This window comes from Crocodylus porosus, unplaced genomic scaffold (genome assembly GCF_001723895.1).
Source record: "Crocodylus porosus isolate Cpor-Errol unplaced genomic scaffold, CroPor_comp1, whole genome shotgun sequence".
Lineage (NCBI taxonomy): Eukaryota > Metazoa > Chordata > Crocodylia > Crocodylidae > Crocodylus > Crocodylus porosus.
The window spans coordinates 6,127,777-6,149,965 of NW_017728937.1; the positions used below are offsets into that span (position 1 = coordinate 6,127,777).

General features: G+C 52.0%; 2 protein-coding genes across 4 annotated transcripts in view; one reads left to right on the forward strand and one right to left on the reverse strand.

The window, feature by feature from the left end:
* Positions 1 to 7,535, forward strand: part of MAX (MYC associated factor X) — a 16,054-nt gene extending 8,519 nt beyond the window's left edge. Inside the window, exons 3-4 of one of the 2 annotated variants that reach the window (XM_019547345.1) lie at positions 5,288 to 5,417; positions 6,285 to 7,535. In XM_019547345.1, the coding sequence (XP_019402890.1) occupies positions 5,288 to 5,417; positions 6,285 to 6,472 (318 nt within the window). In that variant the 3' untranslated portion in view covers positions 6,473 to 7,535. The remainder of the gene's footprint in view (positions 1 to 5,287; positions 5,418 to 6,284) is intronic. The other variant, XM_019547346.1, reaches the window with a different exon arrangement.
* A 2,534-nt stretch (positions 7,536 to 10,069) lies between these two features.
* Positions 10,070 to 22,189, reverse strand: part of LOC109318231 (protein farnesyltransferase subunit beta-like) — a 34,823-nt gene continuing 22,703 nt past the window's right edge. For both annotated transcript variants that reach the window (XM_019547347.1, XM_019547348.1), the window contains 10 exons: positions 21,883 to 21,955; positions 20,984 to 21,075; positions 18,758 to 18,904; positions 18,470 to 18,553; positions 16,050 to 16,136; positions 15,731 to 15,860; positions 14,725 to 14,857; positions 12,841 to 12,952; positions 12,037 to 12,151; positions 10,070 to 11,248 (listed from right to left, as the gene is read on the reverse strand). In XM_019547347.1, coding sequence (XP_019402892.1) covers positions 11,120 to 11,248; positions 12,037 to 12,151; positions 12,841 to 12,952; positions 14,725 to 14,857; positions 15,731 to 15,860; positions 16,050 to 16,136; positions 18,470 to 18,553; positions 18,758 to 18,904; positions 20,984 to 21,075; positions 21,883 to 21,955 — 1,102 coding nt within the window. In that variant the 3' untranslated portion in view covers positions 10,070 to 11,119. The remainder of the gene's footprint in view (positions 11,249 to 12,036; positions 12,152 to 12,840; positions 12,953 to 14,724; positions 14,858 to 15,730; positions 15,861 to 16,049; positions 16,137 to 18,469; positions 18,554 to 18,757; positions 18,905 to 20,983; positions 21,076 to 21,882; positions 21,956 to 22,189) is intronic.

A 22,189-nucleotide genomic window follows, 5' to 3' on the forward strand; every position in this document is an offset into this window, starting at 1 on the left:
GTATTTAAAAAAGGCCTTCTTATTGTCCTTAATCTGGGAAGCTAGTCCCAGTTCCATCTCTGCCTTGGCCTTCCTAACTACCCCCCTGCATCCCCGAGCAACTACAGAATAGTCCTCCCTGGTGATGACCCCTTCTTTCCATTGGGTATAAGCCTCCTTTTTAGCAAGGGGACATTCCCGGATGCTTTTGGTGAGCCACGGAGGCTTGTGTGCTCTCCTGCTCCCTTTGATCCTTGTTGCGATTACCTTCCTTTGGGCTTGGAGGATCGTCTCCTTAAGGAGCGACCACTCTCCTTGGACACCTGAGGGAAGGGAGGGCGAGTGACCGGAGCCAGCTGGGCGGGGAGGGTGGCAAGCGGCCAGAGCCTACAGCTCTTAGTAGCAACAGCAGAGCTGGTGGTGCTGGCGGTCGTGGTGGGGCCTATGCAGCGCTAACCACAAGGCCCCTCAAAGTGCAGGGCCCAAGATGGTCACCCCAATTCTCACACTCTCCTCCCCAGGGATGGCCCTGGGGGTCAGTGCTTGGTTCAGTGCTTTTTAACATCTTTATCAATTTTTGGATGTGGGGGTGAAGAGCTCACTGGCCAAGTTCACGGACGATATCAAGTTATGGGGAAGCATAGTCACGCTTAAAGATAGGCTACAGTAGTGGTCACCAACCAGTCCATCGTGGAGCCTCTGACAATTGATCTCAGTCTGTCAGAGGCTCCATGATCTGGGTGAGTGGGGTCAGAGCCTGGGCAGCTTGTCGGGTGTGGGGAGCGGTAGATCCTGGGTTGTACTTCACTTACAAAAAATGATCTTCACCATAAAATGGTTCGAGACCACTGGGCTACAGATACAGGCAGATCTAGACAGGCTATCAAGTTGGGTGGATCGGAACCATATGAAGTTCAACATCAAGAAACGTAAAGTGCTCCATCTGGGGACAAACAATCCTCAACACACCTACAGGCTTGGCAGTGCCAAACCGACCACAATTGAAAGGGACCTGGGGGTAATAATTGACCACAGTATGCATATGAGCCTGCAGTGCGGTGCTGCAGCCAGCAGGGCATAAAATACTCTGGCATGCATCAATCTCCAGCAAAACTAAGGAAGTGATTCTTCTGTTCTATTTAGTATTGGTGAGACCACAGCTGGAGTACTGCATCCACTTCTGGACACTGCACTTTAACAAGGATGTGGTAAAGCTTGAGATAATCCAGAGAAGGGCTACCCGTATGATCAGAGACTTGTGCGACAAACCGTATGAGGAAAGGCTGAGGGACCTGAGACTCCAGGCTGAAAAAGGGAAGGCTGAGAGGGGACTTGGTAGCAGCTTACCACTACATCTGGGACATGCATCAAGAGCTCGGTGAACAACTGTTCACCAGGGCAGCCTTGGGGAAAACCAGGAGTAATGGCCACAAACGCTTGGAAGACCATTTCAGGCTCATCATTAGAAAAAACTTCTTTACAGTCAGGGCGTCCAGACTGTGGAATAAGCTCCCTCCAGAGGTGGTGCAATCACCAACCCTGGAAATCTTCAAGAGGAGACTGGACACTCACCCTGCTGGGGTCACCTGACCCCAGTTGCTTTCCTGCCTGGTGCAGGGGGGCTGGACCTGATGATCTTCTGAGGTCCCTTCCAATCTGAGCGTGGGTTTTGAATGGCACTATGGGCCTCTTCTAATGAAGGTGCTCTGCACTAGCCCCTCTTCTCCATGCATAGGCAGGGAGAGAGAGCCACTTGGTGATTCACTTACCCTCTTTGTTGCATAAAGTAGTCTGTACTGGACTCCCATCCAAATCCTGACTCAGCTCGAGCCTGCTTAAGTTCCAAACTTAGCCTGGTTGCTTGTGCCTGGGTGTTGTATATCCTCTCACAGGCATGCTGTGTTGAGATTGTGGCACTCATGTCCAACACAGGGCACTAACACCATTGAGAACCTTGTCTCGCAAACAGGGCTTCCTGCAGCTTTGCCCATTGCTTCCAGCTCTACTTTGACCAGGTTGCTGTGGTTTTCCCTGCTTGTTGGGGACAGAGAAACAAGCTGGCCTAGAAGGCAGTGGCCTGGTGTCCCTCTGGTCCCTGTGCAGCACGATGACCCTGTCTTTTCCCAGCTGATCTCTGCCACTCCTCACACCTTGTCTTGTACAACCAAGCCCTCAGGCAGGCATCATCCTCGTCTCCCCAGTCCACTGATGTAGGATCAGTCAGTGCCAGCTTAGCTTCAGTTACATGCCAGGAACTGCTCAAACATTCCCTGTCTTCTTGTGTCAGTGCCATATCAGAGCCACCCCAGGTTAATGTCGAGCTTTGAGCAGGAAGGCGTTGCCCTCTCTCCAGCTGCTAGGATCTTTTGTCAGTATTTGAGGCTGGTAACCAAACAGCACATACAGCTGAACCTGCCATGTCCTTGGGTGTGGCTTGATCCTCACCCTCACCTCCCAGACAACTGAGCATCTACAGAGGCAGTAGCAGGCTCTTCCTCGCTGCTTTGCATCAGGGATCAACTTTGGCCATGGCTGTGTGGCTGGATTTAATCCTTTAGCATTTGCTGCATTGCTCAGGTTTGGCTTTGGCTACACCTCACAGTGGTGTTGCCTTTTCCGTCCCAGAGCTGGTTTTAGTTCAGTGCCACCCAGTGAGCCCAAGCCCCTTCAAAGTAAACTCCTAGACTGGCACATCGTCTAGGCAGCAATGTGAAACATCAAGACAGGAAGGACAGATGGTTGGGGGGGGGCTCCTAGGTCATCAGCTGCAGCCCCTTTGTGAGCCAGTCTGGCTCTGTCTCCAAGACAGCTGGGTGCCTGCACTGCATCCTCAGATTTTTCTTTGTTAAGAGACCCAATATCCAACCTCCATGTATCTGTGACCAGTTCATCCCCACCTGCTTCTTGCCAGCATGAGATCAGCAGGTCCCCTTCCTCAGGGCACCTGGCTCCCTGGGACTTTCCATTTGGGAACTGCTAGCTTGAAGAGCCTTCTCCCTCCCTGATGTTTCCCCACCTATGTGTGTGCAGAAAGCAAACCCATGTCCTCACTTCCCTGTCAGCTGTAACAAGTGAGGAGACCCCAATACAGGTACGCAGGCCTGGTAGCCAGGGTTGTTGGGTTGTGACCAATCCCCCAGCCCAGCTGAGAGCAGAGTGAGAAGCAGTGGTGGACAACAGGCCTTAAATGAGGGTGTTGTACCTTGTCATTAGGCTCCATGGTAAACACCTTATAGTGATATTTGGGGGTGGTACTCCCATCTCTGAGTAACAGGTTCAGGCTCTCTGCATGCTTAGGAAGTCAGCCATGGCTGAAGCAGCTGTGGTGATCACCACTGTTTGGTGCCTGCAGCCGCCACAGCTGTGCAAGCAGAACCATTTAGTGGAGAGACAAAACAATGCAAGCTGAGCGAAGAAAGCATGCACCTCATAGCTTGGAGGTAATTATTTCATAGATTTCATAGACATTAGGGCTGGAAGGGACCTCAGAAGCTCATCGAGTCCAGCCCCCCCACCCAAAGGGCAGGAAGTCAGCTGGGGTCATAGGATTAGTTTGGTCCTTCATGCGTGGTAGCTATGCTGGCAAAACTTGGCAAGGGAGACCAGGCCTAAGACTTGCTGCTGGCACTGACTCTGCTCCAGTTGAGAGGCCAGAGTCAGTGCTAGAATCTAGATAGCATCCAGTGCCTCCGATGCACGGCACTGGGGATCTTGCATGAGCATGGCCCCCTGCTTCATGAGACTAGTGGGCAGCATGGTGGAGGCCTCCCTCCTATCCCTTAGCCTGAGTGGGTCTGGGCTGTAAGCTTCTGTTGTTGCTTCACTAGGTCAGCCTGTCTAGGGTAGGAGTCAAAAATATTTTCCACTGAGGTGCTGGAGTGACCCAGCTCGGCTCCAGCAGAGGCAAGCATTAGGACCCAGCTGCCTCTGCTACTTCCCCCTGCTGCTTGGCTGTGGATCGGGGCAGGCAGAGCTCCCCCTTCCCCCAGTCCCTGATGTTTGACTGCAGTGTGCATGGGCAGAGCCCCCTGCCTTTGAAGCCACAGCTCCATGGGCTAAATCCAGCCTGAGGACTATAAATTGCTGACTCCTAGTCTTTGCTACCTCATCTCCCTGCTTTCTAGGCCAGCAAACAGCATATAGGGGTTCAGGCTGGTATCCTCTGTCCTGCCAGGGGAGCAGGCCAAGTGACACATAGGATCTTCTTCCTGTTTCCAGCTGCCTATCCAGCTGGGTGTCCCCTTTTCTTTCTCAGATGCTGGTGAGGTGGTGTTGCTCATGCTCCCAGCCGTGGGTTCTCACATATCCAGACCCATTACCTATTCCTCTGGGCAGGTGATGCTGGTGCCAGATTATTGTGCAAGGGAGGAGACCCCTGAGCCCCAGCTGGTACTCGCAAGCATCAAGCCCCCCAGGAGCCTGTAACTGCCACCGTAGTGTCACCCTTCTCCTCCAAGCAGCCTAGCTGTCCTTGGCATCGAAGCACCCAGCCCAGATGTTTGTCTAACTTGTCTCTTCCAGGGAAGTATCCAGGCTTGGGTCCCTGTCTGGGTGGCCATGGTTGTGCTGTGGGCAAGGCACTGAGTTCTTCAGCTCAAGTCTGGCTTCAGTTGGCAACAAGAATGTTCCTGGTCCCACTGGAGCCCATGGCCTCCTCTACCTTTCCTTGCAGGATTAAAGGGCATTTGAGTACTCCCATGCTTCTCACTACTCAGGGTCACAGGTTTGGCTCTGGCAGTGCTGTAGGGCTGGCTAACCTATACCCAACAGCTAACCAGAACGTACAGCAGCGGAGGAGATGCTCTGCCCTGATGATACAGGCCAGTCTTGTTGGCCTCTATCAGTCAGGGCAGAGCATCTGTTCTGCTGCTATAGGTGCTGAGCAGAGCTTACCTCTTGGAGGAGACAGCTCTTTCCTGTCCTGTCTAAGCCTGGTTGCTGTCCTCTTCCCTAGCCCCAAGGCCCTTCCCACCCAGCACATACTGACCAGGACTTGAGGTCATGTACCTTGTTGTTAGGCTCCAGGGTGAACACTTTATAGTGATATTTGCGGGTGGCACTCCCATCTCCAGATAGCAGGCTCAGGCTCTCTCCAGTGCTCAGGAAGCTTGCCATGGCTGAAGCAGCTGTGTTGATGCCCCAAACTCATGGCCAGTCTGTTCTATAGTCTGTGTGGGGGAGCACACCTACCCCGGCTCCACAGCCCATCTCCCCAACGCAGCTGGGGTCAGGGTGGGCATGCTAGTCCCTCAGACCCCTTATGAGAACGAGGTCTTTATTTGGCCCGTGTGTGCTTTTCTCACTATTGCAACAGGCATCCCGGGCCCAGATCCTTGACAAAGCCACAGAGTACATCCAGTACATGCGCCGGAAAAACCACACCCACCAGCAGGATATTGATGACCTCAAGCGCCAAAACGCCTTGTTGGAGCAGCAAGGTGAGCAGGGCAGGGATGGGAGTCTCATATCCAGCCCAGGGCTGTCCAGCTGGCAGCTTGTGGTTGGCGTCCGGCTTGTAAGAGGTTATCATATGGCCTGTGGGCTCCCACCTGGCTGCCACTACCCTCATTGTTCCTACTAGGGCAGGGCGGCATAGTAGGGTGGCCTGGTGAGCTCCCCATTCATGTGGGAGAGGAGAGAGGCTTGAGATGTATAAGCCCCCTGCCAGCATGGACAGCTGGGATGCGGGGAGGTAGCACTGCTTATGTGGCAGGTGTCCCAAGGGAGCTCCTGCAGGGTGTGGCCTGGGGTTTGTGACTACTGCAGCATGCAGCCCCCATATTGCTCTGAAATTGGATAGCCCTGGCCTAGGCCATAGGCATCAGAGAGAGCTCCATGTGGCTGCCTGTTAGAGTGTTTGCCCTGGTAAGCCCATTGTGGGTTCAGACCTGCTGCTGTCAGTTGCCTGAGGAAGGCCCCTCTGGGGTGGGTGGGTGGGGGGGAGAACCTGTTATCCTGGCACCCAGCATATGATCAACTAGTCAGCTTGTTAAGAAACCTGAAATCCAGCAGCTTTGAAGGTGTTGACAGGCTTGTCTGCATATTACAGTGTCAGGGGCATCCCTGTGGCAGAGCAGAAATAGTTTAAGCAAATGAGGTGTCATTAGCTGGGGCTTTCAAAGCCTCTCTGTCTGCCCTGGCCCTGAGCATGCAAGCAGCAGCCTGGTGGGGTACCTCAAGTCAACACCACAGCTGTGCTGGACTTCAGGCCATGCTGGCTGACTTGAAACAAGGGGCAGGCAGCCAGATTTTCTCTCCCTGCAAACTATGTGCTCCCCCTGACATTGTGCCCTCTGGCCTTGCAGTGCGGGCACTGGAGAAGGCACGGTCAAGCGCCCAGCTGCAGGCCAACTATACAGCAGCAGACGGCAGCCTGTACACCAACCCTAAGGGCAGCACCATCTCCGCCTTTGATGGTGGTTCTGACTCCAGCTCTGAGTCAGAGCCTGAAGAGCCGCAGAGCCGGAAGAAGCTGCGCATGGAGGCCAGCTAGAAGCACCACAGCATTGGCATGGCCCTGCCACCCCTGGGGCCCCATGCTGCCTGCCCGCCAGCTCTCGAAGGACTCTCTCTCCCTTCTGTCGTAGAGGCTCTCGGACTGCAGCTTTCTGCCCCGCCACTCTCACAACAGCGGCCCTCCTCAGCAGCTCTGCCCCCAGGGGGCCAGCTGGGCCCTGTGCCCCCTGGACGGACAGATGGCCAGCCCAGGCTAGGCCAACGAGAGACTTGGAATCTGTGAACCGCCCAGCTCTGAGGAGATGCCCCCTCCTCTTCTCTTGCCCTACTCTGCAAGTCATGCCTCTTGTTTTATACAAGCCTTTCTATTTATACCAACAGGGCCAGGCCAGGCCTGCCTTGAGTCTATGCTGCCAGGGGCAGGGATGGCAGCACCTAGTGCCACCTGGCTGCCACTCAGCCTTCAGGAAGGTCACTGCACTCTCCCATTGAGACCTAGGCATCTGGGCACCTACCACAAAGCACTGGGCTGGGATGGGAGAGGTGCTGTTTTCCAATCTGGGGCATGTGGTGGGGACTAGCTATTTATTTCCTGCTCTTAAAACTCCGTATGGCCAGACTTACTCCACCTCTGCTCTAGGGGCTCCCAAGCAACAGATCCATGGAATAACGATCAAATCTCTGCACCTTCCTGAGGCAGAGCCCTGTTTTTATTTTGTCTGTAAATATCCCTTCTCTATCCCCCCTTGCTCCCCAGTACTGCTCAGTGCAGCTTGGCTTCACCGTGGGGCCAGGTCCCAGTGGGATAAAAAAGGGCACTGGGCCTGCGCTCTGTGACGGCATGCGTGTGTGCGTGCGTGCTTGTGTGTGCGAGTGTGTGCGAGCATGGCTGAATCGTGGTCCCTCTTGTTTTCTCTCTTCCCAGTTGGTTTGTGGCATTTTTGACCCCGTAGCATACACCATGTAGGTTGGCCCTGTCCAGGTTTTGCCGCCGTTCTGTGGACCTGACGTATGTTGTACATACTGCCCAGGAGTGTCTTGCAAGTTAAAGCTTCCCTTTACTATAAGACTATAAATAAAAAATCTTATTTTATCCTTCCTAGGACTGGCCATAATACGTTTTTGCCAGCAGTTTACCATTGTGCTTCCCCATCCCACAGCTCCTTCATGGTATACCAGCTATGATGCTTTTCTTGGCCTGAGACCCTGAAAGACTCTCAAAACCCATATGCAGCAAGACCGTGTTGGTATGGACTTTGTCCCTAAATACCTTGCTGTTGTGTCAAGACAGTACTGGCAAAAAAGTAGAGACCTGGACTGGGAGCCCACTTTCTTCTCTGTCACTGTCCTGTTTGGGACCCAGATCACTCCCCTGCTCCAGTCCTCTCTCCCTTGACAGAAGCTCCTTGAAACAGGGACTCGCTGGGGGTTGGGGTGCTTGCAGCCCTTTGGCTTTTGGAGCACTGCTGTTCCCATGGTGATGCTATTTGGTGAAGATGAGGAAACCCTGAGCCTGGGGTGGCAGGAGCCTGGTACGTTGTAGGCCAAGGGCAGCATTGTCCACAGCCACATTCTGCTGTGCCTAGTGCATGGGTCCTGCCAAACTGGACCCAGCTTGTGCCCACAGGACCATAGCGAACCACCCATGCACATGAACACAGGGACATTTTTCAAAATCTTGCCTGAACTCCAGTACAATCCTCAGCTCTGGGACTCACTAGGCATGAGCACAGACCCATGAACACAGGCTGCTCCCTGCTGCAGTCAGTGAGCTTGAGGGTGGACAGAATACTCCAGTCTAGGTTGACCTGTCTCTAGCACCCCTACCCCCTCAAGCTTACCCCCAAAGCCTTGGGCCTCTGTTCTCATGGACTTGGAGGAAAGTAGGGCTGGAAGGGATCTCTGGAGGTCATCTAGTCCAGCCTCCAGCACAAAGCAGGATCATTTCTGTACAAACTATCCAATACAAACCCAGTATCTAACTTACTGGCATCTCTTGCAGCACCTTTGGTAGCAGAAAGGAAGCTCAGACATGAAACCTGGATACAGGAGCCAGCACTGGCCTTCTTCCTAAGTACATGGACAGCACCAGCCAGACATTGAGACTGATGCAATACAGATGAGAGTACATTAGCTGGGTAAAGGCACTGAGATTTTTTAGGAAGCCCCTGCTGAGCTTTCCAAGCACTCTGGCCAGGGACAATGTGGGGGGCAGGGCTAGAGGCTGATGGGGCACGGGCTCTGGCAAAATGAGATCCAACTCTCTGGATCTTGGACCCTCCCCCAAAGCTGAAACCAGCAGGTACCAGAGAAGGCAGCCAACTTGGACTCGGCCACTCCTAGGCTCCTGCCCCCTGGCAAAGTGGGGGAGGGTGGAGGATCAGCCAGTAGCATCAGAAGCCATGAAACTCTCTATGTCCTGGCATCCCACTGGTGGGTATCGATCAGAATCACAGAAAATGAGGGCTGGAAGGGACCTCAGGGTCATTTATTCCAGCAGTTCTCAACCTTTTTTGTACCAGGACCCATTTGTAAACATTGATGGCTGTTCCCAGCCCCAGCCCCACAGCATGTGGAGCCCCAAGCGTCCCCTTGCAGACTGGAACTGTGCCAGCCTGCAAGAGAAAAGCCACTGTTTCCCACATTTTTCTCCTTTTAAAAAAAATCCATTTTTAAAGTTTGCTCGTGACCCTTTCATATACTTTTGTGACCCATGAGTTAAGAAATGCTGATATAGTCCAACCCCCTGCTCAAAGCAGGACCATCCCCAACTATATCACAGCCAAGACTTTGTCTAGTCCAATTTTAAAAACCTCCATGCTTAACATTACAAACTGATCCAAAGTAGGGGCAAGCAGACTGACCATCCCAGCTCCACCTCCCACCAGAAAGTTTGTCCTCACACTGGACAATTAACAAGCAGCAACCAACTAATTCTCCCATGGCATGTGTGGTAGCACAGGCACCTCATTAACCCTGTCACAAACTCACCTGCAGAGCAGGGTACTCCATCCTGCAGTGGTTTGCTCCTGTCTCCCATTTCTAATTGGCTCTTCAAGAGGCCACAGCACAGCCTACCCACCAGTGCTCAAGCAGATCAGGCATCAGCTGCCAGAAACTGCTTCACAGCTGGGCTGCAAGGTAGGCAGGGGACTGGGAAAGGCTTTGCAACTTCTCAGGTAGATAGTGAGCATGGGAGGTACATGCACCTGGCTTCAGCTCAACAGCCCTGAGCACATTCAGAGAAGTTCAGGGCCCTTCTTACACAGTGCAGATCATGCCATGACTCCAGCACCTGTACTACCACATGCACAGGCCTGCCCTCTGCTGCTTTGCCTCAAGAGATTTGGTCTTTCACTGTCTGACAGGGAATTTGACAAAATTCCTGCTGATTCAAAACCAAGCAGTCAGTGCACCAGAAACATGATGCAGCCAGAGAACCAGAGCCTATGCCACTGCTGTGAGCCCAAGGCAGACTAAGCTGCTCGCTGCAGAGGGTATGAAGGACTCTCTACTACAAAGACCCCATGTATGTGCGTATGCGTGTGTTCAAGATGTAGGGAATGGCAGAAACTTGCCTCTTCCTGCAGATTGGGACCGGGGCTGCTGGCCAATAATTACTCACGGGGCCTGGTAAGAAAACACATTAGCCTTTATTATGGATTTACTAGTAGAGGCAAGAAACGTTCCATTCAAGATGATGCAATAGGGTCCCTGGACAGATAAGAAACAGGCCTGTCCCTGTTTCACCCTGGATTCTGCTCAGGGTGGGAAATCCCATGTTTGTCGCTACAGTGGTTGTTTCTGCAGCTGGCCCCAGGCAAGGTGTTCCTGAAGTCCATGCTGCTTTGGAAACAGGCACATTGCCAGCTTTGACCTGACATGGGACAGGGATGGGGGAGTGGACTGAATCCCAACCCCATCAGTTGCCTGTAGGACTCCTCCTAGCCTGGGGAGTAAAGTCTGGTGTGGATGAGCAGGGGGGCCAGCCTGATGTTGAGCATGGAAACAGCTTAGGAGAGACTGGTTAAACCACTGCAGCAGCAACATTACATCAGCTTCCTGGGCTGGTTGGGGCCAACTGGCAAGGGACCAGATGGATCAGAAAAAGCTCAGCTGACCCCAGCCATGCACAAAGAAGCCATGCATCCTCTGCTCCTCTGTACCCGACTCTGCAAGCTGCAGCCCCATGTTTAGTGATCAAAAGGCTGGAGCATTTCCTCCCAGCTCATTTGCAGTCACCTCTCCACAACACTGCTGTCCAACAGGGCACAGGCCCAGAAACCCAGGCCACTTCCAGCACACAGGGGAGAAGGCTGCTGCTTTCCTTAGAGGCTTAGCACAGTGCAAAGGAAATAACATGTATTAGCTCTGGTTTATTGATGCTAAATTATTCACACATATCATTATTTTAATTCATAGTTCCTGGCTGGAGTATTAGTGGGGCCTCTGCCTCTTCTACATGCTAGTGAGCAGGCTGCACGCTCCCTGCGCTTACAGCCTGATGCAGTGATTACTGGGCAGGTTATTTTTGGTATAACTAGCATCCTGAGCTCTTGTGGGTGAGTTAAGAGGGGGCACAACTCTAAGTTAGCTCCAAGAAGGAGCCCCAGGATGACTAAGGCTGATCTGAACCCAGGGAAGATGATCCGGTGCCAGAGTCCATGCCATGGCACAGAGGCATCTAGTCTGCAGGCACTTCCTGCTCCGGCTCTGGCTCCGGCTCCAGGTTAGGGATGGGTTTCTGCAGGAAGTACAGGACGGCTTGCACCACCTTGTCTGGGGAGATGTTGTACACAGGATGCGTTGGCTGCTGTGAGGGGGCAGGAAGGATGGAAATGCCCACATTAGTGCTCATGCTTGTCATGAAGGTTGGATGCAGGCACTGCCAGAATCAGACCCAGGCAATACTTCTCCACTCATTGCTTCCTGTGTGAGTGCCCAGCACTGAGTGCTCTGCTTTCCAATAGTGCCTCTAGGGGGTGGAAGAGTGCTTCCATGCAGCCCAGGCAGGCTTTAAAAGAAGGTCTTGAAATCATGGCACCCTAGCAAGACATGAGACTCAGTGAAGGAGTCAGGTACCTGCAGCAAGAGCCCACAGGTAGCTCCCACCAGCCAGACCTCAATCACAAATAGGCTTCAGATCAGGCGTTCAGGGTCACCATGCATCTGCCTGGCCCCCTACAAAGCCAAACAAGGACTGAGGTCTGTTCATGTCAGCCTTGCCCCCGCTTACAGGCAGGGAACAAATCACACTCTGCACAGGGCCACAGCCCAACACAGCGGCCAGGCACCTGTGAGGGAAGGGAGCCTATGAGCTGAGGGTAAATCTGCATCAAACCAAAACAGTCCCACCCACAGAATGTTTGGAAGCCCAAAAATATTCATGGGAAAAGCCTGTAGTGACAGCACCTCCCTTTCCCCATAGCGGAGGATGGTGTTTGCTGCACCCAGACCTGCAAAGGTGGGGGAGGGGCAAGGTACGCCAGGGCCTGGCAGAGAGGGTGGGGGAAGAGATCAAGGAGCCACACACTGCACTGGCAAAGGGTGTGAGCATGCCCAGTCCCACTGACTGCCCGCCCAAACCCAAGGACCACTTACAAGGCGATTCTCAGGGACTCCCAGCACGACTTCATGTAGGAGCTCTCTGCTGCCGAAGTGCTGGGCTACTGACAGCCCACTCAGGCAGTAGCAGGTGTGGTAAAAGTCCCGTGACCTGTGGCCAACAAAGGATATAGCTGGTAAGACATTTTCCTGGAACAAAGCTAGCTCCCCTTGGCCCATTGCCCTGTTCCCTGCACATGAGCTTGGGTTGCCATGCAAGGGGAAGGCTGCAGTTTCACCTGCAAGTCTATCAGGGATATTCATGAATAATGCAACCTGATGATACCCACACATCAAGGCCAACTTCCAGAGAATCCCATGAGACAAGCCCACAAAAGCCAAAGTACTAAGAGGCATTTGTACTTGGCTAATATAAGTACAATTTGACTGTGTGAGAACAAAGGGAGGGAAAGCTTATACAGGCCGGCACCAACAAGGAAGCTGAGTTATTTTCTCAGGTTATTTTCTTTATATTAAATAAAAAAAACCATTTTTAGTTCAGGTGATCCTAATTTCTCGACTTGTTGAACGAGCTGCATAGCAGAGGTGAATACAGCCAGTGGGCCTCAGCCCATGGGCTGTTAGCCAGCTGCTTCTTCCCTGAGGATCACAGGCAGCTGACTCCTCCTCCCTTACCTGATCCCTGGCAATGACAGTTCTGCAAGTCACAGTTGAAAGGCAGCCCCCTCCAATGCTGGGCTAACCCCTGCTCTATACAGCATTTCCAGGAGGGAAGACCTGGTAGCTGGCACTTGGGCAGCTCTGATATGGTTAAGGGTAGAGTTGTGGCAAGGCACTCACTTGCCCGGTTTGTCCAGCAATCCTCCTGCAGGGCACTGGCAGCACAGCAGCAGGTACTCCTGTAGTGCCTGCTGGTCAAACATCCAGTGTGTCATGCTGAGGGCAGTGTCACCTGGGGAGGAGGAACAAGCAGCATGAAGAAAAACCCAAAGGGGAGGGAAAAAAGGGTTCTAGTGGGTCCTACCTCAACCCCAGGCAGGATACACAGACATGCACTGGCTCTCAGACAGGACAGGCTCCCCCTGCACTCGCCTGGGCCAGGAAGTTTTGCCAGCCAGAAGCTGCCAATACATGCACACACCCAACCTGTGTCTGCTGGTGCTGCACACCCTTGATATGAGACATCACATCAAGAGGAGGTGGGGTGCTCTGTGGGCAAGAGCCCAGGGCTGACAGGGAGGCAGTGGTCCCAGGAGGGGGAGCTCACACGCTGGTAGAATGGCAGTCCTCCCACACAACGAGACAGAAATCATGGGGTTCTATCAGCATACATCAGATCTCTGAAGGGAAGCACATGCTTGAAGCAACCAAAGTCATGCAGACAAGACCTCAGACTTAGCATAAGCAATTCCTTCTCCACACACCAGCCACTTCTGTGGGTGAGCATCCTGTCAATACTTCCTGCTTTGTGAGCAGGGGACCTAGGCTACCCAGCATCCCCAGGCATGGCATCACTCTGACCACAAGAAGCCTGTCTGCCCATGCCTTCAGTGGCCTTTTACCCCAGTTTAACTCTGCTTTGCTGCTTGGACTGGAGTAGAACATTACTGGAAGCATTTTTAGTAAAAGGTCAGGAGCTGAGGCAGTCCTTTAAATAAGGAGCTGGGGCCAATTCAGGTGGTTGAGCAAGGATTGCTACTGTGGGCTGGGAGGAATCCTGATGTTAAAATTGTTGCCCCAGGCCTGATGGGAAATGTGCTTTGGATGCCTCGCTCACATCCTCCTCCTCTGTCTGGGCCCGCTGGTTCAACATCTCTCTTGCATCATGCACCCTGCTCTCTCCTGGAGAATGTGGGCAGTGCATGCTGGGAGATGCAGCTGGGATGCCTCACACATTTCTTCTCCTCTACAAGCCAGCCCTCCTTGGTCAGACTATGTCCCCACTTCTTCAAGCTGAGGCACCCAAAGTGCCACACCCACAGGGGTACTGCAGAAGCACAGTCCAATCCAAGTGGCCCCCAAGAGCCAGGATTCTGCTTTCTGCATTCCTATGCAGCACACACTTTTTGGCATAAGTTCTCATATCTGAAAAAACAATTTTCCTGTAACCCCCTGCCCCCTAATTTTTCTGCATAAGCTTTGAGCTGCACCAACCCCACAACCCTGTCAGGGAGGGAGGCTATTGAAGTTGACAGCTCTGCAGTCTAGATGGCATAGCCTTCCCAGATATATTGGGTGCTGGCTACAGCTAAGGGGTGTGCCAATGCTCCTGCTGACATCAAAAACAGAGATTCCTGGCTAGTGGGTCTTGCTCCTCTGCTCAGGGTCAGACTAATAAATCACCATATCTGGGGTCAAAAAGGAATTCTGCCCCATGGTCAGGCTGGAATAAACTGTGGGGTTTTTTGCCTTCCTCTGTAGTGGGGGGCACAGCCCTCTAACTGGGACCTCTTGAATGTATACTGACAACATTTTATAGAAGTAGGATATTGGCTGCTGTGGTCTCCCTGTTTTACCTGTGGCAGGTTAAGAGTCTGTGTTGTGTCCAGACTGATGAGCATCTTACATTGAGTTTAGATTACTGTTTGTATGGAATAGTTTGGATAGGAGTGATCCTGCCCCAGGTAGGGGGCTGGACTAGATGACCTCTGGAGCTCCCTTCCAGTCCTACTTCTCTGTGTCTATGACTACATCCTGCTTCACTAGGACAAGAATCACACTCGCCTCTGGCATGGAGTGCTCGGTGTAAGAGGGGCAGCAGGCCGGCTTGCCAGAAGGAGTAGCAGCCATCCACCAGCTTATTACAGCGACCCTGGAAGCCCCCCTCAAAGCGCATCTGTCGGCTTGTGACCCAGTGCTGGAAGGGACAGACAAGAATGCATGTAAGGCTTAGACAGACACAAAGATGCAACTAATTTGGTGGTTCTGGCATCCCACTGATTAGTGCCTGGGGCATTTCCCTCCTCCTTTACCTCACTGAAAGGTGGAGGGGAGGGGGAAGGCAAGCAGCTGGACAAGCCCCTCCACCCTTGCTGTCATGCCCCATGATGCACCACCTCCCTTCCCCAGGAGACTGACCATGGGGCATCACAGGAGACAGTTCCTGAGAAGCCCCATCCATAAAGATGAGATGGGAGGTATCTGAGGTGCAGACCCTGCCAGGCACTGTAGAGACCTTCCCATACAGAAAGTGCACCAGCTTCTAGTTCTTCAGTTTTGACCTAAAAGTTTGAGTTTTCCCCATACAAAGGAAAAACCTTCCAAAACCCAAACGTTTGTCAGAAAACCATTCTGACAGAATTCTTGACAGGTCCCAGATGTTCTCCTGCCACTACCTAGCTCTCAAAAAAACCTGCAGAAATACTACAGAGTGATGCAAGCCTGTGCAGGATCCTCTTCTGCAGGAAGGGTAATCACCTCCTTCCAGTAGCATGAGAAAAGGGCCAGCATTAAGGGTGCTAGGCTTCATTTAGCCACTCTTTCGTTCATCCTATCACAGGGAAGACAGAAGTCCCAGGCAGTGAAAACACATTCAGGTCTCCACACCGACTCCTAGACCTGGACTCAGTCTTGCAGAGGGGCAACTCCACCCAGTCCACCACTCCTAAACTGTCCTGCAACACCATCACACCCCACCCAGACCACGTCAGGTGAAGTCAGAGATGATAAAGGATCTCTTCAGTCCTGGAGTCTTATTAAGGAGTGTAAGAGCTCCTTGGAGCTCACTTACCAACAAGCTTTTCAGATTCAGCAAGTGCTCCTTCTTCAGGATGACCAATGCAGCTAGTCCACAGAAAGTGTACCCTCCGTGAGCCTCCATGCCAGGGACTCCACCAATGCCACCCTCCCAGTTCTGGCACCTGTCTCATCGGATCAGCAAGAGAACAGAATAGTCACTATAAGGCTGACACCTGAGGCTTCCCTTGTCTACAGGCCCCTTCCTCACAACCATCTGCACAGGCCATTGCCTGTATGTGGAGCCCTGTGGACATCCATGGGTCTGCCCCCATGTCACAGTGCTGCTGGTGCAGCCCCAATGCATTGCTCACCTGGCTATCCACAAAGCTGTCCCTTCAAAGAGTGTAGGTGTGATAATGTTGGTCAGTGAGGCCACTGAGGCAGCACAGTATGCACTCCTGGGGTTCATAGACAGAGAGAAAAGGCCATCATTACCCAGCTATTTACTACATGGACAGGCAGACCTGGACCATGTGTCATACAAATTCCTACCAACCCTCCTGGCCTCCAAGTTCCCCCTGGATTCCACAATTGCCAATATGAGCCTGGTCATCAGGACAGGTCACTGTTCTCCCCAGGAGTGCTGGTCATTCAGAGTTGTCCCTTCCTCTTCCCCCTGAGAAGTTACGCTGTCAATAATGTAAGTAGAAATGTTTAGCTCCCGTTACCTATGGATCACAAAGCAGGCTAGGGTCACTATCCCCACTACCCAGACAGTAAAACTGAGGCACAAGGAAGGGAAGTCACTGGTCACCAGCAGAAAAATAGCAGAGCTGTAAACAGAACCCATCTCTCCCAACTGCCAGCTCTATCTTCAGGCCTCACTGCCTCCCCATGCCCGATAGTGAGAGCTGAGGAAGTTGCACTGAAGGCCTGAAACACTCTCAGCTCTTGCACTGGCAACTTGAGCATCATGGTGGACAAAAACTCCACTACCACATCCAGAACCAGAGCTCTGCTCAGGACACAGACAGCCTGGCTGTAAGAGTCAGCAGCGCCCAGAGCCCCAGCAGCTCCATCAGTGCTGTGGGCAGAAGCCCTGTAACTGTGGCCAGAACATCAAGGCAGAGCTTCCCACAGTGGCAGCCTGCACCTTGGCATTTGACAGAATGCAGCAGCTCCAGCAACACCATAGGCAGAAGCTGCAAGACCACTCAGATAGAGCTCACTGAACTGGGTCTTTTGCCTCAGCGCTGGTCACACTGGCAGGGCTTCTGCAAATGGTGTTGATTGATGCTGCCAGCCACCACAGGGAGTGTCCCACCACCGTGTTCAGAGCTGGGACAAAAGCCTGTGGGCCTGATGGCCCAGGTCACTGACCTCAGTGCAGCCCACAGGCTGTATGTTTGATCAAATTCTGCTCTGGATCAACTTCCTAGACAGCTCTGAACTCCAGTGCTTGCTTGTTGGCAGTTAAACACTTGTCCAGGCAGGAGAATTATGATGCTGATACAATTCCCAGTATGTATGTGTAACAGGGAACCTCTGCCCCTGTTTCCAGGGATGCTGGGGGAATTCAGGAAGCCTGAGGGCAAAGTGGCAGCATATAGTAGCTGCGGAAGTGAACTAAGCCAGGAGCTAGAAAAGGGTAGGCAGTTAATGGGGAATTAGCAGCCTTGGTGCAGGAGACAGGGTCTTGTGACCAGAAGGGGGCTGGGTTTGAGGCATATTAAGTCTAGCTTCTGGCCTGGGAGAGGGTGTTCTGGCTCTGGCTGCTGCAAGACACAGGGCTTCTAGTTGAGCTAACTAGAAACTGGAGTCAAGCATACCCACCTGGAGACCTGGAGGAGTTTATGTTAGGACCAGTTAAGTCAGGCCTTTTTTGTTTGCATTCAACTGGAGAACTGGATTGTGGCTGCAGGGGAGGAGGCAGCCATGGGTGGGGTGTTTAGGAGGTACTTCTCACTACCAGCAACAAAAGCTAGACCCAAACTGAAGAGGTTGAGGCTGGCAGGGTGAAACTGAATCCCTAGGACACACTGCAGCCAATTCAGGGCCAAGGCTCAGAAGCTGAGGTCTCAGGCAGTACACCAAGGCTGAGGATTCAGCTAGAGAAAAAGGGGACCAAGGATGGGATTCAGCTAGAGAAAAAGGGGGCCAAGGATGGGATGCCTGAAGCCCCAACAGGTTCTTGGAAGCCAAAGAGGAAGTGCCCTGAGGGAACACAGACCCCTGATGTGGGTTAGATGCTGCAAAGACAGAACTGGCCATCAAAGAAACCAGGACTACTCCTAAGACCCCAGGGACTGCCTCCTCAGTAAACCCAAGCATAACAAAGCTATGGCAGGTGAGAGACTGGAGGCAAGGTGGGGCCAAAAGAGAGCCAGCAGACCGGTTGGATCACAGGGGGCACCAGGTGCCAGACCCACCAGACACATTACAGTATGTTTATTTCATTATAAAGGGGCTTTGTTTTGGTCTAGCTGGGTGCATCCTTTCTGAACCACTAAGTTAATTGGCTCAGGGCAAAGGGTTGGACTTGGTAAGCTGAGGAACCCTTCTGGTCTAGGAATTTTGTACGCCTATGTTTTACAGAGGGGAAAAGGATGAAGATGGGCTTTTGACCAAAGGTCACAGTGTAAAGCCAAGGCCAACTCACTCCTCCCTTGAGCCCAGCCACTGTGCAGCAGAGAACCCAGGATCCCAGCTGGGAAAAGCACTACACTCCTGGTATTTTGCACATGCACACTCATGTTCAGGACAGTGCTAAGAAACCAGAGACCCTACTCACCTGACGTCGACCTCGCCTCCAATATGCATGAGGAAGGAGCCGTCAGGCTGCTTCAGGGAATACAGATACTCTAAGAGCTTCTTCCTGAAAGGTAGAAAGGGCATCACTGAGAGTACAGTCCTACCACACACACGACCCAACCCATCAATAGGAACAGCTGAAAGCCCCAGGAATACACACCAGTCAGGCTGATATACAGCTTTATAAAGGAACTTATTTTGCTCCTCCCCTACCCTACCCCACCCCACCCCCAGCAGGCCCAGACACCCGAAGACCAGACTGTCTTGCCTGTTGATGACATTGAATGCCTCTTCAGTACCAATGATGCAGAGAGCATTGACAGCTGCATACGTGGGAGCAAGATGTGGGTGCTGGCTGGGCCCCCCTCCAAAACCACCCTGGGGGCTCTGGCACCGGCTTAGAAACTGGCAGACACTGGAATCAGAAGAGGCGAGTAGGAGACAATGTTGGTTTTGAAAGGTCAAACATATGCATGCATGATTCGGCCCTTCTGGCACTTCAACTGGGTGACCTTGATCTCCCCACAGGGAGAGAAACTATTTCAGCAGTCATCAAACCTAGCCATCTGAAGGTGAGGGATAGGTGTATGGAGCAATGGAAAATCCCAGCACCATCTTTGAAAAGCTAGGTGGATCCTGACTGAATGCGAGGGTTTGGCAAGTTATTCACAACCCAACTGGAGATGGTACCCACTGTACAGGATGGAAGGGCAGCAGGATATTGGGGCCAGAGAGTCAGGAGGCCTGCACTGAGAAGGAGCTGCCAATAGGGCCTAGCAGCATCTCAGTGTGTGGAGTGTTCTCCCAATGCCTTCAGTGAAGAGAGGAGTTATCAGGCCATGTGGGTTGATGGGTGAGGGGTGAAATCTGAGCACACAGGGGCCAGTCTTTTGGTTCAAGAACGCTGGCTACAGTCTGAGAAGTCCAGAACACACTTTGCCCAGTACAGACCCAAAGTGGCAGGGAAGGTTACAGGGCAGCCCCACTCCCCTTGTGCTGTAAAAAGCAGTTCAACAACATGCATGTCTCCCTCCCTGACAGTCCTCCACCAATGGGTGCAGGCTGTGTTTCACTGGGAGGATAGCAAGGTAAGGTCCCAGGTCCATACACATGTACTCAGGTAACAACAGCACAGCCAGACTAAGAGTCTGTCCCCTCCAATGGCACTTTGCTCCATTTGAATGCATAAGGCAGGTATGCCAGTTCAGGGAGGTTTCAGATCTGTTATGGATAATCAAGTCCTATGATGCTTGTGGACACAACCTAGGAGCCCTAGCTTGGGTAGGAATTATGAGCTGCAGAGGGATCTCAGGCTTGAGTCAAATCAAGACAGCACAGTGGTGCCTTCTGGCTATGAAATCCCTTCAATCCAGAAAGGGAGACCAGGAGACAAGAGACAAACCCTGAAAGACAGGAACATTAACGAGTGAATTTTATTAACGTACAACCAATGACTCCTGTGGTGGCACAGTAGGGTGTGCTACTATGCAGAGGCACTTGCCTCTGTGCCAGGCCCAAAAACCTTGCTCTGGAAGTCTCCCACAAAGTGCCTCCAGCCAGCTGTCCCACATCCTGGAGAACACCCAGGGTAACTGCCACCACTCGGGCACTGGTCTCTGTTAGGCTCTGTGCAGCCTGGGTCACACAGACCCTGCAAGCCTTGGGAGTGCTTTGCCCACTGGTAATATTCCTGGGTGCCTCTTTTAGCCCAAAGCATCCCAAGACAACCTCAGGTATGACTGAGGGAACATACACAGACAAACTCTGCTGGCTGGGCCAGGAGCAAAAAAACCCAATACCTTTATTGATCGGGGAAGAGGAGGATTTGAGGGGAGAGCGGGGGTAGAACAAGGAAGTCAGAATACATTTTGAGCAAACATAATCAGTCTCACACAATCTTGGATGTAATAGTCCTTTTATAATGTGTCTGCCTAGACATAAATCCTAACTCCTGGCTAATTTTCAAGTTTTTACTTACAGGAATTCATCCAGGCGGCAGCCTGGAGGCACTTTCCTTGTGAGCTTTTCAAAATGCCCAACGGAAGAAGAGAGCTCCCCCCTCCCCTCCGGAATTTATCTGGCCCAGTGACCTGGTTGACCAGCCTGAACCAGAAAGAAAGCAAGTGAGAGAGAGAGGGTACCTCTGAAATGACCCATGGGAGGGAAGAGAGAGGAGGATTTCTTCAGAATGTTAGGAGATGCCCTCCTCTCTCAATCACCTCACACAGGACTCAGGGCAGGGATTGCTAGATCATGTTCTCCAGCCTGTGCTAAGCAAGGCCACTTACTTCACAATGAATACCAGTAACCCTTCCTGGTTCAAAATACAGGAACTGGGATCACTCCAGTGTCCACACGGACCCTCTCCCAACTACTCTGTCTGGCCAATAGCATGCCAGACCAAGCGAAGGGGGTCTGCCTTTTCAATTCCGGAGTCTTTTGTTGCAACAGGAATTTGCTACAGATGGAATGGCAGGCACCAAACAAAACTTACTCTGAAGCCACCGACTCCGGGATGGGCTCCTCCAGCAGCTCCAGACTGTGCAATATCCAGTAACACAACCAGGGACGGCTAGCATCCAGACACTACAGATGGGGAAAGAAGACACCCATCAGGTCCCAGTTGATGATACAGACTGATCTTGTTACACTGGTGCAGGGAGATGAGGAAAGGGCTGCAGAGGACAAGCAGCAAGAAAAAGGCCTCTGCAGTGGAAATACAACAGCAAGAAATAAATACAGCTCTACAGTGACAGTGGTCAGTGTAGGACACAAAAACGGTGCAGGAGGAAAGAGCGTAGATATCAGTGTCCATGCTGCCCTGAGAACTGCAAGGAAAAATAGCCCTATAAAAAAGCAAAATCAGGCAGTAACCATTTCCCATGCTAAAGGCCCCAAAGACGTTTTCCAGGCCACATGCACAGCAGCACTCATTTTACTTGCTAAAAATCAAGCCACTTCCAGGGCATGACATTATAGCTATTTAACTGCATGCTGTGACCCTCTGAAAATGTTCACAGCAGAAAGCACAAGGGAAGAAAGCACTAAACTGAAATTACACTGGCTGCCTAGAAAGACTGGAAATTAAACAAAGTTGAGAGCCAATGGTATTGGTCCCATGTCCATGCAAGGGATGTGACAGCCAGTGATACAGAAAAAACAGTCAGCAGAACCAAGTGCTGCCTCTCTGACCTGTCCAAGCACCCTTTGGCAAAACACTAAATGCAAGCCACATGTAAAGTGTACATAGCTGGAGGAAAAGGAAAGTGGGGAGGTGTTCTTCAAGTGGAGAAACAAGGACAGATTCCTGGTGTCCTGGTTCTGCATTGGTCCTGGAGCTGGCAGCAAGCGGCTGATGACAGTGAGAGGGAAGAGCTGGAGCCAAGCAACTACCTCATAGGCATCTGTCAGCTGTCTCAGGCCTCTCTTCAAGTAGTGGAAATGCTTCTCCCGCTGCAGAACAAATCTGAAAGACACAAACCAAGAGCTCTTTGATTCTTCATGCCACCTTTACCAGCAGGATCACTGCTCTTTCAGTTCAAGCATGGTGGATAAAAATCAACAATTAAAAAAAAAAAAATCAGATTTTATTTAAATGAGATTTTTTTAATTTAATCATTTTTTGTTAAGATGCTTTTTAAAAAAATAAACCTGTATAAAATAGTTTTAATTTAAAATACATTAAATAAGGATTATAACT